The sequence below is a fragment of the Pezoporus flaviventris genome, unplaced genomic scaffold (genome assembly GCF_033815535.1).
Source record: "Pezoporus flaviventris isolate CSIRO_AGI_PZ_B2104156 unplaced genomic scaffold, CSIRO_AGI_Pfla_v1 ptg000020l, whole genome shotgun sequence".
Lineage (NCBI taxonomy): Eukaryota > Metazoa > Chordata > Aves > Psittaciformes > Psittacidae > Pezoporus > Pezoporus flaviventris.
The window spans coordinates 5678875-5694781 of record NW_026892568.1 but is presented as its reverse complement, the minus strand read 5'-3'; the positions used below and the strand labels follow the sequence as shown (position 1 = coordinate 5694781).

Below are 15907 nucleotides of genomic sequence, written 5' to 3'. Positions count from 1 at the left end.
CCTTACTGGCATGTTAGAGATCTATAAGCCGGTCCCCAGCTCAGCAGCTCTTTTAGGGCAGATCATGTGGAAACCAAAGCACAAATACCCCAGAGACTGCAAATAGCTTCGAGAAATGCTCATTGCATCTGCTCCAGAGATCCAGGTTAGCGAATGGCCTGACACAGGTTGAATCTTGGGGAGGAAGCTGGCTGCTGTTTGGGTTTGGGTTTTAAGCAAGAGGAACTAAGTGACGTTTCAGCAGTGGGATTGCAGAGTGATAGCTGGGGGCTATTCCTGTTCCACGCTGAATTAACCTCCTGCTCTGATGCTGCCCTTGAACCCCACCAGACCCAGCAGAAACCAAGCTCTCAGAGCACCCCAAAACACATTCCTGGCCTGAGACCGAGGCAGGATCTGAACAACCCTGGCAAACCCCCTGCGGAGCAGCTCTGCTGGTGCTGAGCGGATGGGGCTGTGCCAAGGGTGGGGAAGTGCTGGTTTATCAGGAGCTTCCCAAGCAGTTCCCATAGCATCACTCCCAAGTCCTCTCCCTGCAAAGGGCATCAGGGTCCTGCTTGCACTGGTGGGTCCTGATCAGTTTGATCAGCCCCATCTGCGGCCTCCTCCCACACCCCTTCCACCCCATTAGCTCTCCAGCTGCATTTAAGACCAGATCTTTGCCTTAGATCAGGCTTTGCTCCGTCTCACTGCTGGTTTCTGCTCTCACTTCGGCTCTGCCTGGCTGCTCTGTGCTCATTCGTCACCATAACGTGGGTGTAACAACACCAGGTGAGACATTCCCCCTCTGGGACCGTGTTTAATGACCAGTAGTGGGGATAACACTGCTTGGCATGGAGATGGGAAGCGAGGGTTGAGGAGGCAGCTGGCACCAGGGCATGCACTGACAGCTCCCATTGGCTCGCAGGAATCCAGCAAGACGGGGCTTGTCCCTGTGTTTTACCCTGGTGGGTGACTGCAGGTGGTTTGGGTGTGATCCGGCCCTTGCTGCTGTCCCCATGGTCACTGGCTCATGTGTGGCACCCTGACCTGCCACACTGCCCTGTGCTGCCCTTGGAGTGGGACTGATGCTGGCACAGCGCTGCCCGTGCGATGGGGGTCTCTGCTAGAACCTGGTCACTGAGGCTCCCTGGAAGCTGCTGGTGCTGTTCTGGCAGCTGTTTCCTTGTGAGGATGAGGAAGGTGTCCTGAAAAGTGGGGCTTTTGAAGAGATGGAGTTACCTTATTGCTGGCTGCATGCAGTAGATAAGGATGTGGCACAAGAAGGGGGCAATGGGCTGTGCTGCAGCTGCGGGTGAGTCTAACCCTGCTGCTGCCCATCTCCCCCATGGGTTGACATGTAGGGATGCTGTGCTGTGGTGCGTGGTGTTCCCTCTAGCAGATCTTGTCTATCAGGCTCTTAATTCTTCTTTACCTTGGCTTGTATTAATGAGGAATAAGGGGTTTAATGGGTGAAAGGTTCAGAAGTGTTTTCCTTGGTGGATGCTGGATCCTTGGAGCAGGTGGAGGTTGTTGAGGGTTAAGGTGTGAAGCCACAACTTGGGTTTTTAGGATCCCAGCAGGTTTTGGGCTCCAGTCACCCAAGCGAAGCAGCTTTGGCTGTGCTGCTCCCAGCAGACGCTGTTATCCCAGCCACATCCTGCTCTCCTTTGTCTTTTGTCCAAGGACAGTCGCTCCAAGCAATGTGCAGGTGATACCTGGAAGTCACAACAGGGCAGGAGAGGAGATCCAGCACCTTAGCACCAACAAAGGGGGATCATGATGGTTCAGCTTTGTGATTCCTTGAAAAGAAAGGCAGGAGCTCTTCATCCTGCTGGGAAGCTGCGTGCCTCAGGGACATGTTATCACATGGAAACAGCTAAATGTGTCCTTTAGCCTTTGTTTCACGGGTAAACCCCCTTTGGTTTGGCAAATACAACCACCTCCTTCCTTTTTCCATGTTTCTTTGCGTTTGGTTTTAGATGACACCCCACTGAACTGTTAGGATGAGGATGACTGTTCAGTGCTTCAGTGAATCATCTGCTTCTCCCCAACACCCTGAACTCAGTGCCTGGGTTAAGGGCCTGACCCTTTGCTTGGTTGCCCCCAGTTTTCCTCATCTTCAGCCCCTGCCATTTGAATGCATTAGGCCCGCGTGTGTGCGTTGCTGCCGGAGCTGCTGCCCTGATCGAAGTCACGGGTGGAAGGTGCTCACCTTCCCCAAGGGTTTTCTTGGTGCTGCAGACCCCTGCGGAGCTCAACTCAGGGAGGGTCTGATGGAGACCCATGGCACTTGATGTCAACTCACACTTCTGGCCAATGATGGGCTTGTATGGGGCTCCCACCTCCTGAAGTCTGGGGAGTTCTTAGGAAGGATGGAGGCTCCTGATAGGGGATATTGCCACAGGGTCAAACGTTGATGCCTTTGCCTGTGTTACACCACAATCTGAAGACAGTTGCTGGGGTTTGTAGCCCCTCTTTACTGTGGGTTGGAGAAAAGCCCATACTTGTCAAACCCTGGAAGGGAGAGGGTACCTGTGGGTTATTTGGCCATGTGAAAGTTGGGTTTTGGCTGCCTCAAACCCAGATCAAGGTGAATGGCGATGGCCAAGGTCCTTGTTTCCCAAACAAGGTAGTGAGCTGGGCTGAAACCATCTGCAGGCTTTCTGGCTGCAAATAGATCTGGCTTGTGATGGCTTTGTTCTGGGTGAAGGGAGTGGGTAAGTGACAAACTGACCTTGTCCCTAAGTGAGAGCCTGAGGCAGAGCAGAAGAGCATGCATGTGAGCAAGATGCCCTTATGGCTGTGGCCAGACCCCTGCACCACTGAGTTTCCCCCTCTCATATGTGTGTAACGAGGGCAGATGCAGCAGCAGCTTCCATTGTTTTTGCTGGCGCCTCATGCTGTGCAGTGGGATGCTGATAAGCATCTCCGTGCTGCTAAACCCCTTTGCTATCTTGGATGTCAGCTTGGGTTTCCTGTGCCCACAGACAAGAGCAGGCAGGCCAGGAAAACAAGGGAAGGGCGCTGCAGGCAAAGCTTGGCAGCGGCTCCAGTGACTAATGGCAGGTTTGCTGTGCTGCACTGAGCTGAGCCCCAGCCACAGGGAGCCAAGCGGCCCTAACCCGGCGTGGGAGGAGGGCTCAGAGCCTGAGCCTTTCCTTGAGATGTGAGGTTGCTCCTTTTATGCCCCTTCTGGTGCAGAATAGGCTGATAAAGGGGTACTGAAGCCCTCTGCCGCAGCTGGGATGTGCGTGCTATTGACTGTGGCTATCGGAAAATCTCAGCCAGGGTTTGTTACTCATCTTCCTCCCAAGCACCTGGAGAAGGCACCTGGGGAACTCATTTCCCTCAGTTGCCCCTCAGGGGTAGGATGGGCTGAATGCTGCCATGGGCAGGTATGGAGTTCACTGGGTGTTCTTGGGCTGCCATCCACCTCCTGCCTTGGTCGTGGCACAGCTCCATGGATGGAGCTGCTTGACCTTGGGGAGGTGCCTGCACTGGGTATCCCACAGCTTGGGGCAGCCTGGGGTGCTCGGGCAAACCCAGCCAAGAGCCTTAACCCGCTGCTGAGGCCAGTTCTGCAGCAAACCACCCCTCTCTTTCCCTTCCAGAGCAGCCTGGGTTTGGCAATAGGGAGAGCTGAGCTTTGGCCCTGGCAACAGCAGGATCTGCTTGTTGAGAGCTGGTGATAGGGTTACTTTGTGCAGGGTAAAAATGACCACACGGGATGCTGCTGCCTATGCTGCAGAGCCTCTCAGTGCTTGGTAACACTGGGGCATCACCTGTGTGCTCTGCAGTGAGAAGGAATGGTTTCTAAGAGGAGTTAAACACATTGCACGGGCTTTGATGGGAAAGGGAGGGATGGTGCAAAGCTCTGGCAGCTCCAGCCTGTGGTTTCAGCAGAAACCTCTGAGTGACACTTGTGTCTTCTGCCCGGTGATGTGGCATTGGGTGTCCTTATGTGGCTGTATAGGACAGCCCTACGGTGGAGAGCAGGGGGGCCTGGCGTGCCAGCTGTGATTTGGATGTGATCTGTGATCCCATCTGCTGACAAGTCCTGCCTTGTGAATGCGAATGAATGCGCAGGTGGTGCCAGCAGGACCAGCCCTGCAGCTCCTGCCTCTGCCCAAGATGCTGCCAGCCCTTGAGCATGGCTTCACCCTGGGCGAGTTCACTGCAGCCCAGACCTGCGGTCAGAGACATGGGGATGGGGCAGGGAGGCTCTTAGATGAGCCCATGCTATGTGGTGACTTGGCTCAGCCGTGGTTTCTGCCCCTGTGATGGGAAGAGCCTCGTCATCTTCCACTGTGTTGGTGTTAAACCCGGGTTTGGGGTTGTCTCAACCCCCTCCAGCTCTGTTTTGAGGCTCCTGTTGCGGTGGGGATGGAGGCAGCACAGTGCCTGCAGGGCAGCTTCAGAGCAGCCACAGCAGCAACAGCCACTTGTAGGCAAAGGACTGAGTTAATCCCTGTTTTCCCATCCGTATGTCTTTGTTCCTCCTCCTCTCCCCACGTTGGGCCTCAACTGCCGATGTTATCCACCTTTTGGCATCACCAGAGCTTGACTCTGGTTTGCCTCTGCCTCCCCGCTGCCTGTCCGTCTGTTGGTGCCTCTGTTTCAGGCATTTGAGCTGCAATGCTGTGTGAACAGGGAAGAACTAAATCTCTGCTAAACCCCAGTCACACTAAGGACACAGACCCAAGGAAAGCTGGCAGCTCTGTGTGTGGTAATAGAGGTGGGGGTGACAGAGCAGTGATTTAAACCATCCTCCAGGGTTTCTGGGCTATTGCCCATGCCCAAGGCAGCCTCTTGCCTGCAGTTGGTGCAGGCTCAGGATGCAAGAGGAAGTTGCCTTGAAGAAACTGTAGTTGCTTTTCTCATGTTCACTCCCTTTTTGCCTTGGTGATGGCAAGAACCGTGTGTGTTTGGTCTTGTGGGGTATGTGGAGAGCTGTTTGCAGGCTGCTGTGGGTGTTCAGTGTTGGTCTCTTGTGGTCATCCCAGCCTGGTTTGTGTTGAAGGGACCTTAAAGCTCACCCAGTTCCAACCCCTGCCACGCGCAGGGACACCTTCCACTAGAGCAGCTTGCTCCAAGCCCCTGTGTCCAACCTGGCCTTGAACACTGCCAGCGATGGGGCAGCCACAGCTTCTCTGGGCACCCTGTGCCAGCGCCTCAGCACCCTCACAGGGAAGAGCTTCTGCCTAAGAGCTCAGCTCAGTCTCCCCTCGGGCAGGTTAAAGCCATTCCCCTTGGCCTGTCCCTACATCCCTTGTCCCAAGCCCCTCTCCAGGTTTCCTGCAGCCCCTTCAGGCACTGGAGCTGCTCTCAGGTCTCCCCTTCAGGAGCCTTCTCTCCTCCAGGCTGACCCAGCCCAGCTCTCTCAGCCTGGCTCCATAGCACAGCTGCTCCAGCCCTCGCAGCATCTCCACGGCCTCCTCTGGCCTCGCTCCAAAACGCCCATATCCTTGCGTTGGACACCCCAGCGTTCAACACAAGAAATGCAGGGGAGGGTATGTGTGTGCCTCATGAGAGCAGAAGGGGAGAATCCCCTCCCTTCACCTGCTGGTCATGCTCCTTTTGAAGGGATGAAGCTGTCTGAACAGCCAGACCTTTGCCCTGTGTGCTGGTCCAGCACTGAGTAAGGGTTTAGCGAACAAAAGCTGACAAAAAAAGGCATTTTCCTTTCTTAGCTACTCACATTTAATGCTCGTATTAACATTCTGCTTGCTTGGGGTTGTCAGTGGAAATGATAAAATGTGGAAGCTGAGATTCTTTTCTATAATGGAAAACCAGAAACACACTGCAGTTTGCCTTTAGAGAATCGCAGAATGGTTTGGGTTGGAAAGGACCTTAAGACCACCCAGTTCCAACCCCCTGCCATGGGCAGGGACACCTCACACTGGGCCATGTCACCCAAGGCTCTGTCCAGCCTGGCCTCTGAAAGTAACCAAGGACTCCCAAATTTAGTTATATCCACCTCTTAGCAAATCACTGCTGTAAATGGAGGCAGAAGCACGTTTCCTTCCCCACATGGATCCACCTCTGTGTGGATGCAGAGAAAGCCGCAGACCCCTCAGCTCAACCGGTTCAAACCCATCTCAGACTCTTTATTGGAAAGCCAAGAACTCGCTCAATCACTCACAGCATCTCGCCTGTTATTCAAACACATTTAATAACCAAAGAGAACCGGTAGCAAAGGGCACTGACACAAACTGTACAAAACCTCCGGGTTCGCAGGTAAAGGTGAGGAGCCCACGGCCCAGCGCCCCGCAGCCCCCCCCCCAGGCCCCCTCTGCCTCAGCCCACTCAGTCACCCCTGAGTAAAACCCCTTTGTGTTTAAAAATGTGCAGAGACAAAGACACTTGGAGAGGTTCTTTCCAGTCTTGCCATAATGGGACAATTTTAGGCCACTGGGAATGTGTTTAAAACCCAAAGCGTCGAACTCGCCATTGCCAGGGTTCATACTCGACCGTGAACCTTCCCAAGAGGCACAAGCGCTCTGAGATATCCAGTAGATCTACCCCTGCTCACCTACCCTACTCGCCACAACACACTACCTGGAGTGAACGGGACAGATTTCATCCTGATTCGGTGCTAGTTTTGATATAGTTGTGACTGAGTGATAGGCAATGGAAGGAAAAGCCCTGTCTTGAGCACAGAAGGGATGCAACTGGTGCATAATGCAGAGACCAGCCTTGGTCTCTGGGTAAAGGTGACCAAGCACAGTTGGGAAAGGAGAAATCCTCCTGGGAATGTACCTGCTCTGGATGGAATTCAGACCTGGTCCTAAATATCACCCAAGAGCTCCAGTGTCCAGTACCGATTGGTCTCCTACCATCAACTTGGTTTGCTGAGTTTAAAGACCCTGCAATTGAACCCAGAGTCTTCAATCCCCTGGCACATCCTCACTGCAGAAAGCAGCATGGAAGGGAAAAGCAAGATGCAACTCTGAAAGTCTTTCTTGTGCACGTGAGTTAAACAGCTCCTCTGTTAGCTGGCAATGGGAACTTTTAGGCTCTCTGTGGCTCAGAACAGGGAGTGAGGGCATCACTCCTGTATCAGGCAGTCCTCTGGTGGGCTTCCCCATGGATGGCATTTCTGGTGATGCAAACAAACAAGGATGTGTCATTGTTATCTACTTGAGCTGTACTGGACAGAAAGCCTCCCTCTGCTTTGAGCTCCATGGCTTGAACAGCAAGGTGTTCAACTGGCATTGATGTGACAAAAGCAGCCCAACCAGTTCCTGTTGCCTTTAGTTTGGGATTTCCTGACCTGTTTCCAGAAACCCCCTCCTCTAAGGAAGGGAAAGAAGACAGATGAGAGTGTTCAAGGGCTTTTTTAGGCTGCTAACTTGCTTACATGTGCTTCTTGACCTCTTGGCTGTGAGCACAGACGGACAATGAGCAAGGCTACAAGATACTGACAGAGGAGAGATCTCTACACACATCACAGTGTTATTTAGGCCCAGCCAAGGCATACAGTCTAATCACACCAGCACTATCTCACCACGTTATAAACAGGGAAGATGGAGAGCAGAAGAGGAGCTGGGTTCTTCAGCATGATGGCAAGCCAGCTGCGCTTCACCAGCCTGTAACTGACACAGGGTGCATTCAAAGACATTTGGCACAGTCTGTTGTTACCAGGATTAAACTAGCACAGATAATCAACCTTTCTCAAGAATGAGGCAAAGCCTCCACTGGAGGAGGTACACTGGCAAAGCAGGATGGGAGGGGACAGGCAAGATGGCATACAGAAGCAGTGGGAAGAGGCAGAGTGCAGTGGTGTCACTTGGTGTCCTCACTGCATGTCTTGTCTGCCACACTGGTTGTTACACCGTCACAACAAGTGATAAGATGGGAAACCTGCCTAATTCTATCTCAAAGCTTTATGGAGACCACAGGTAGCTGAAGTCCTCCAAAAAGGAGCCCAACCCCTCAGTCCAGGTGAGGAATCTTCTGATACCTTACTGAGAACCAACTGCTCTGAGCTTATCCACGTCTGTGAATTCCAGCATCTCTGAAGCTTTGCGCTTTAATGTCAGTTTGGGACTTGACTCAAAGAGACCCAAGTGCCTGGATCCTTGGGCTACAGAGAACAAAGCCAGGATGAAGGGGGGAAAAAACATGCAGCAAATTGCTAAGTAATTCCATTTACCAGACTAGGAGGGACATGCCCTTGGTAAGGGATGGCACAGGTTAACAGAGGGGAACCAGTGACTGCAGTTTGGCTAAGATCAGAATCCAAGAGAGGCACAAAACGAACATTTTGCACATCCATCCAAGGCATTCAGAACAAAATAAGGAAAGAAAAGTCACAGAAGTTGACACATCACTTTGGACAAGAAACATTACAACAGTTTGGCAACTTTTCCCCAACCCCCCCCCCACCCCAACTCTGTGCTGCCCCTCTATAATTTGAGGTGATCTCCTAAAGGTGGGGACACGAGGGGGCTGCAGGTAAATCACTGCGTGTAAGTAAGGGGATCTCCTCCGCAAAGGATCTCGGGGGTTAAAACAAACCTACCTGCTTGCTACAGTACAAAAGAGATTCTGCCTGAAGCCTTCCCTTGGGGAGAAGGAAGGAGACAGAGAGCCCACGCTGCTAGAGACAAACAAGGCAAAGCTGAACTTGGCAGCAACAAGTCCCTAACCTTGTGACTTTACACCAGGCTAAGATATGGCCATGGCAGGGTGCTGGAGGGGAAGATGTCACTGCTCCTCTTCAGCAGAGAAGCGTGAAGGACAACTATCACTCTATCACTACTCCGGGTGAACACAGGTCTCTGTTTATGCATGCGAAGTGATGGGCTTTGGGAAACACCAGGAGCCCCTATGTAATAGTGTTAACAGCGAGACCCACGTAAGGTGTACACACAGCTCCCCTCAGTATCTAAACTTAGCTCTTAGGAACTGAACAAGGAACAAATACAAAGCAAGAATGGAGAAGTCTGTGTGGGTTTTTTTACGAGTGGTTGTTTTGTTCCTCCTTTCAAAGCCCTGTTCTGATCTGGGGGGGGGATGTGGCTGATCAGGAGGGGGAGCACTGCAAGGTCCCTGCGCTTTCCTGGTGGCAGCCCTAGGTGCAAGAAATGGCACTGCTCAAATACAGATCCTCCCACCTGCACCAGCCTGTGGAAGGTGGGACTGATCCCAAGGGCCTGTGGACCTGAGCAACCTTCACAAAGGCTCCGACTGGGAATGCGGCCCAGCTGCTGGTGGAGAAACTCAATACAGCGCTGGCCAAGAAAAGAAACTAAATACTTGTGGAAAGGACCATCCCACTGGAAAAGTCTCTTCCTTCCCAGGTTTCCAGGGTAAGAGGGAAGCCTTTGGTTATGACCAGAATTATTCACCATTGGCAGGACAGGCTCGGCTTTGCTTTGCATTAGCTTGGTTACTGTACAAGGGCAAGGTTGCACTGCGGAGAGGCGCTCTGCCCGGCTGGGCTGCCCTTTGACATCTGGGAGTGTTAACGGAGTGGACACTGGAATTACATCCGGGATCCTCGCTCCTGAAGAATCTGGAAAAGAAGAGGGTTTCTGTAAACACCTTGGACAAGTTTAGATGCAGAAGTTCACGTTCAGAGTCCTTTGTTTTCGCAGAGAAAGGAGACAGAGTGACGTGAGTGTATCTTGCTGGCTTCTATGCTACAAGCCTAACAAATGACAGGCTGCTTAAAGCAGACTGAGCCCCTTCTCTAGAAATCCTGCTTAGCTGCTTCCCAGGAGTTAAAAATGATGTTTTCTGTTGGCATCACAGGGGAAAAAAAGAGGGGCTTGAAGAGAGAAACAGTTTGTCTCTCCCTGCAACATCCTTCAAGCACAAAATGTGACCAGTCCCAAAGGTCCTTGCAATGCTGGCTGCCTTTTCCAAGCCTCTCTCTCCTGTTTGTCTTGGTTTGAAACATACAGCCTTGGCTCTTGTTGTCAGTAACACGTAACATCTTCCAAGAGGGAAAGATCATGCACAGAGGACATAGGAAAGCTGGTACACAGAACTGCTACTGCAACTTGTGGATCTGCTAGGGTAAGTACAGCTTTTTCTTTGCAAAGGGGATTTCAAGCCAATACCTCTGAGCAGATGCCTCACCTTTGCCTTCTCGCTCGGCTCCTTGACAATGCCATTGGTAGAATTGTTGAGCTCCCTGGACACAACGCAGAGGAATTCTGCCTGGTCTTCGTTTCCATAGTTATAGGAAGATCCAATGCTGATGAGCTGTGCAACGGGAGATCACCAAGGGAATATCAGTAAGTCTTGACTTCTGCTTTATTCCCACTATTGCTCTGTGAGCTACAAGTGCCCAGGGGAACCTATTCTGGATCTCAAGTGTCTTCCCGTGGCCTTCTGTGTCACAGGCTTTGCTCGGTGCATAAGGCAGGGACACAGCTGAGCTCCGGAGCCCTCTGCTGGCACCTGGAGCCCAGGAGGAAATTCCAGCCTGAAACTCTCTAATGCTAAACACAACAGAACATGTCCCAGTTAATCACTGAGGGCACAAAAAGACACGTCATGTAGATTTTCCTGTATATATATATATTTTGCTAGATATATATTTTGCTACACATAATATCCAGCTAATTCAGACACGGGGTGGGCAATGCAGGCTTCCTGGTCCAGACTCCACTGAGCTCTCTGCTCTCAACTTGCCCTGTGACTCTGATGTGTAAAAGCTGGAAAGGCAATTCTTTACCATAGACAGGTGTTAGATTAACCAGGGGACATGTGGCAAACTGGCACCATTCTTTATGTAGATGCTGTCAAGATGGAGTTGATATCTGTATAAATGGGATTATATTCTATTACTGTTGTGATGAGGGGTCTGGACTGGATCCAAGAAATCCCATATGTCTCATTTATCATTATTACATTAAAAGGACATCCTGGAGTGCAGAGCTAATTTATCATTTACTGCTCAGTTCTGCTTTCTAGATAACAAATCTAAGTAATCTGAAGAAAGCAACAGGAATTGTATCAATCATGTATACCAGGAAACTTTAATATGCAGCATGCACCCTAACTTCCATGTCCTAATGGATTTTAGAAGAGACAGCTCCATCTTTGAGACAGATGACTATGTGGTTACAGTGCAGCTGCAGGAACACTTGGGGGGCTGGTGTACTGCCTGACCTCCAGTACTGTTTAAACAGGCTTTGATGTTTGTGCTGATGCCAAAAGATAGCCACAGATTATAAAAGGTTTTCATCTTTTTGCTTTTGCTTCCCTGCTCCTGTTTTTAGAGTTGAATCTCTTTGATACTTCAATACCACACATGACTATTTACTCAACAAAGCCTCTTCTGATAAAGACAGCAGTTTTCCAGACTATGGGACTGTATGGGGGCACAAGAATGGATTTCTGTTTAAAACAGCAAATTTCTGTTCCATCCAAATTTAAGCAAGACTGAATAGAACAAGGCAGAGAACCTGAAAGGCCACGTGCTCCTTGGAGAGCCCAATCCTGACAAACGATGCTGCAACAGCTTTTACTGTTTCTGGCTTTCCTGCAGGTTTCTGAACCAGTCTTTTTGGTGTTACAGTGACTGCATCCAAAGAGCCCAGAAAGGGAATATCTGCTCTGTTCAACCACTGGCATCCAGGCTAAGATTTAGCAATGGGCTCTCTTTGTTCCCAATATGTAGATCTGTTACTGTCCTTCCTAACACATCTCAGCATGCCAAGTGGTGTGATTTGGGGTAGGGTAGAAGCCATGCAGGGCTGCACATCAGAGCAAGACCTTGGCAACAGGCTGCAGCTACAGTGGGCTTCCCAGCAGCAGACACATTCTATGCTGCACCACTGCCATGTCCCCACTTGGTGACCTAGTCTGGGCCACCTCAAAGTTGCAGAGAAGGTGTGTTGCTGTGTGAGGTCTAGTCCTGACCAAGGCATTGTATCTGTCTGTCCTGTTCATTCCTGCCCTTGGGGGTGTCTGAAAAGTGAGTCCTGTGGAGGGCAAAACCAGCTCCTGAGGGTGGGAGTGTGCTGGAGCACAACATGCAGGAAATGTTCCTGGTGCCTGCAGTGTGCTGGAAGGAAGCTGGTGTGGATTTCTGCAAAGGTTGTGGATGGTGGAGGGAGGGAACTGGAAGGGAACCCAGTAACATTTGCTTACAATTGGTATCTTGACCCTGGCATTACAGATTTGAAAAGCAGGGCCAGAAAAGATGTAAGGGTGCAGATTCCTGTGTAGGGTCTTCTACTTTTGGGGTAGTACACATGCATGTGTGAAAGGCAAATTCTGCTGAGTCAATTTCTGGACAGCAAAACCTGGCTGTTGGAGGACTGCACTTCCATAAAGTAGCTACTGGCTCTTGCTCACATGTCACCACCAGCTCCCAGGGGCAAGAGTTTTTGGCTAACTCTCCCCAGTGAAATAGGAATGTTCAGGCATTACAGAACAGATACATATGAACAAGTGATGCAAAGTGCTGTTGCTCATCCTCTGCCTCACTTTGTGGCAGCACACATTTCCCATAGCATCCACCTGTACTGAAGCTGGATTAACTGGGGAGACAGAGCTGTAATTCACAGCCTATTTTGCAATTTAATAGAACACTAACATGCAGGCCAGCTGGTTTCCAGTTCTCCATCCTCTTAAATGAAAGGACTGTATTTGATTCCAGAAACCAAATGTGGAACTAATGCCATATGCAACTTCAGTGACACTTAGCCCCAAAGCCAGCTGCATTAGAAAGGCATCTGCAGGAAGTGCATTTCTCCTGTCACTCAGTGCCTCTTTAGGAAATACAGGAGTCGTGGCTTTGAGCTTCCAGAAAAGTTGAGCTGTATTTTTATATGACTCTATTAATTTTCCTGTATTAAACTGTTGCACCAGGGCCTGGTCTATGTGATGAAATGCAGGAGAAGGGAAGTCCTGCTCTGGGATTTGACAAGGATACAGAAAACACTGAGAGCAAATTACATCTCTCTGCAGTTTGAGTGTATTCTGCCTTTCCCTGACAGTTATCTTACAAAGCAGACTGCTGCTCTCTTCAGGCTGCTTATCCAGAAGAGCAGAGCAGTGTGAAGTGCAATTCAGTACCAAACTCTGCTTATTCCACATGCAGCTTTCAAAGGGGTTCTGCAGTTCTTTGGTAGCAGTACCTGTTCGAACTTCCACCCATCGGACATAGTGGACACCATCTGTGTGAGCTCTTCCTCTTGGCACTGCAGGACTCTGTACACATGCTTCACAGGTCCCTAAGGCAGGGAGAAGAAAAATAAGTGTGAGGTTAGTAATTGTTATACTAGTATCCAGCTAGAAAATATATAAGCATCTCCTGCTCTGTTGTCTTGTCATCTGAGGAAGTCTGAGCCTTGAGGGTCTGTCCTTCTGACCATCCAACTGATCCTAAAACAGGTACATATGGTTTGCACAGTTCTCTTAAAAGCCTTCTAGGCATCTAAGGGTTACAAAAAGCAAAACCTCTTTGGCTTCCAAAGCCGTTTACTGCATTTTGAAAACATTTCCCTTCTGCAATGGAATCTACTGGATGTGTTATCAGCTGAGCAGCAATGGGGAACATTGCCTCAGATGGATATAAAGGGAAGAAAATGGTTTAGGGAAGGAAGAGTTTTAACTACTCATTACCTACCAAAGCAGCACGTTTTGCTTTACAGCTACCCAGCTTTGCTCCTGGCCCCTCTTGTTTTAACTCGTCCTTCCCTACAACACCAACAAGATGGCTCAGTATTCTGTGCTTATGGAACCATAATGGATGCTTCCTCCTGGCTGTGCACTGGATCTACTTGAAAGTACTCATTCTTCCAGTTAAAGATAACTGCTAAACCAAAGGACTGCTACTAGAAGTGCTGACAGCCACACTTGTCCTCCTGCTGCGCTACAGACACACAAATATCCCTGTGCTCACTTGAGAGGTTCTGTTCTCGTTGTCCCGTATCCGCTCCTTCACCAGCCGCACGAGAGATGCAATGTTGTAAAACTCAGCTTCTTCCAGTACCCCTAAGGAAGGAAGCAAAAGCAGACATAGATTCTGTTACTTTACACAGGGTACAATAGAGATGATACTGCTATGAGGATGGAACAGCTGCTCCTGGCTCCAAATCCATCCCAGAGAAAATCCCACATGCTGAACGGGCTGTGCCACACATTCCATGCTCCCAGGCTGGAAGAAAACCACCGGTCAGTTCTTCCCCAGTGTTCTTCTCTTACCTTCCTCTGCAAGCTCCTTGTTTATGATGAGCTTCCCGTGTCGGAGGTAGTTCAGTATTGGACCAAAATAGGTGGGGTCTCTATCGATGAGATACGCCCCTGTCTCATCCTGTTGAAGAGGGGATGGGTAAGTGGTACCAGGCAAAGAATCCTTTCAGTTGAAAACAATAAATACAACAGTTTTCCTTTTGAGAACCAGGATTCCTCGGCCTGTGAAAGCTGTGTTAGTGACCCCACATGAAAACCAACATTTATGTTTTCAATATCTGAACTCTGCTACAAGTGCTGCCGCTTCAGAATGTTTGTAGATGCTTCAAATTAACCAATTCTACACATGGAGTTTATTATCTGGAGAGAAAAGCAGGGCTTAACATAGGTTTTCTTCACTGGAATAATAAGAACCAAAAGCTGGCAGCTGTCTTCTGCCTAAATTTGTTTTCCAGACTCATTTAACTGGGGGACTCTGGAGGAAAACTGGATCTCCAGCTCCAACAAATAGAATGCAACCATTAAAGTCGTTCTTTTTTACTCCTTTCTGCTACTGGAAGCACACGCTGCAACGCACCAGCCATGTCTCTAGCAACACAATAACTGTTAAACAACCAACAATTCACAACCAAAAGCATCTCTTGAGCCAGCTTTGGAGCACTGAAAACCCTGTGCAGAACTCTTCCATATCACCCCCTTACCCCACTTTAATGCATCATTTCTCCTGGCAGTCAACCTGCCCTAAAGCAATGAAGACCAAAAGAGACATTCTGAAACATCACCTCCTCTGCTCACTGAAGCAGTGACTCTGATTTTGATCCCAACTTCCATTCAGCTCTGAACAGAGTGCCCAAAGACCACACTCAGTCTGCCCTACCCAGAAACCAGGTACAAAACCTGGTGCTGCAGCTCCTACAGCACACCTGCAAGTACAAGGGTAACTGTCTGCAAAACCCTTATGACAAACGGCAGTGAGTTCCAAGCTGTGCACTCAGAAGGAACAAGTGCTGCGGTCTTTATGACAGCAAAGTGGAATACAGGATTACAAAACCACGTTCTTATTTCTAGGAAAGCTTCTTCCTTGTTCCCTCCCTGCTGTAACCACCACGGGAGCGCTGCGGGTTTGCTCCTTGAGGGGGACCTGTGTCCTGGCAGGAGATGGAGGGCACGGTGCCTGCAGCACCCGGCTGTCACCGGCACTGGGCAGACCCTAAGCCCAGGTGTAACGGTGGGGCAGGCCATGGGACGAGGAGACGGCGTGTGCCCTGCGGAACACGGCAGTGCGGCTGCTGTGGAGATGGGCCTCGCCACACCGCGAGGCCAGGGCCGTGCATGGGGATGAAGGGGTGGCGGCCCTGCGGACACCGAACCCATACACCGGGCTCGGGGCGCTGCTCCCCGGCGGCACCGGCTGCCGGGGCCGGTCCCCGCCGCGGCCTCACCTTGTCGGAGCCGAGCTCGGGCCCGTCCTGGCAGCAGAGGCGGCACAGGAAGGACTTGGGCTCCCGGCACAGCGTCTGCCTGGTGCTCACGAAGTACGTGCCGCCCACGTTCAGCCGGACCCACTTGGAGGCGGCGGCGGGCGGCCGGGCCGCTCCGGGCGGGGACAGCGCCGCACCGGAGCCCGCCGCCGCTCCGGCCGCACGGGGACTGGGCGGCCCCGGCGCTCCCCCGGGGCCCGGGCTGGGCGTGCGGCCCCGCGGCGGCCCCTCCGCTGCCGCCGCCAGCTCGGCCATGGCGGAGCCGCTCAGCGCCGCCGCACCGC

At 51.1% G+C, this 15907-nt stretch overlaps 1 protein-coding gene across 2 annotated transcripts; it reads right to left on the bottom strand.

Annotated features, from left to right (window-relative positions):
* Positions 1 to 7998: 7998 nt before the first annotated feature.
* Positions 7999 to 15894, bottom strand: KCTD2 (potassium channel tetramerization domain containing 2). Of its 2 annotated transcripts, XM_061455546.1 has the most exons (7): positions 15876 to 15894; positions 15585 to 15719; positions 14155 to 14263; positions 13853 to 13944; positions 13086 to 13181; positions 10072 to 10197; positions 7999 to 9502 (listed from the first exon to the last, which is right to left on the bottom strand). In XM_061455546.1, exons 1-7 carry the CDS (start codon positions 15876 to 15878, stop codon positions 9473 to 9475), a joined length of 591 nt encoding a protein of 196 aa, XP_061311530.1. In that variant the 5' UTR covers positions 15879 to 15894; the 3' UTR covers positions 7999 to 9472. The 2 variants fall into 2 exon arrangements, with proteins under 2 accessions (XP_061311530.1, XP_061311531.1); XM_061455547.1 differs by having other exon boundaries at positions 15585 to 15893.
* Between the last annotated feature and the right edge of the window lie 13 nt (positions 15895 to 15907).

Bases quoted from the DNA above. Each gene is read 5' to 3' on its own strand.
- KCTD2 (XM_061455547.1), bottom strand. From the start codon at position 15,878: ATGGCCGAGCTGGCGGCGGCAGCGGAGGGGCCGCCGCGGGGCCGCACG. The intron at 13,945-14,154 runs GTAAGAGAAGAA...TTCCTTCCTTAG, and splicing joins CAAGGAGCTTGCAGAGGAAG to GGGTACTGGAAGAAGCTGAG. The intron at 9,503-10,071 runs GTGAGGCATCTG...CTTCTTTTCCAG, and splicing joins AGCCGAGCGAGAAGGCAAAG to ATTCTTCAGGAGCGAGGATC.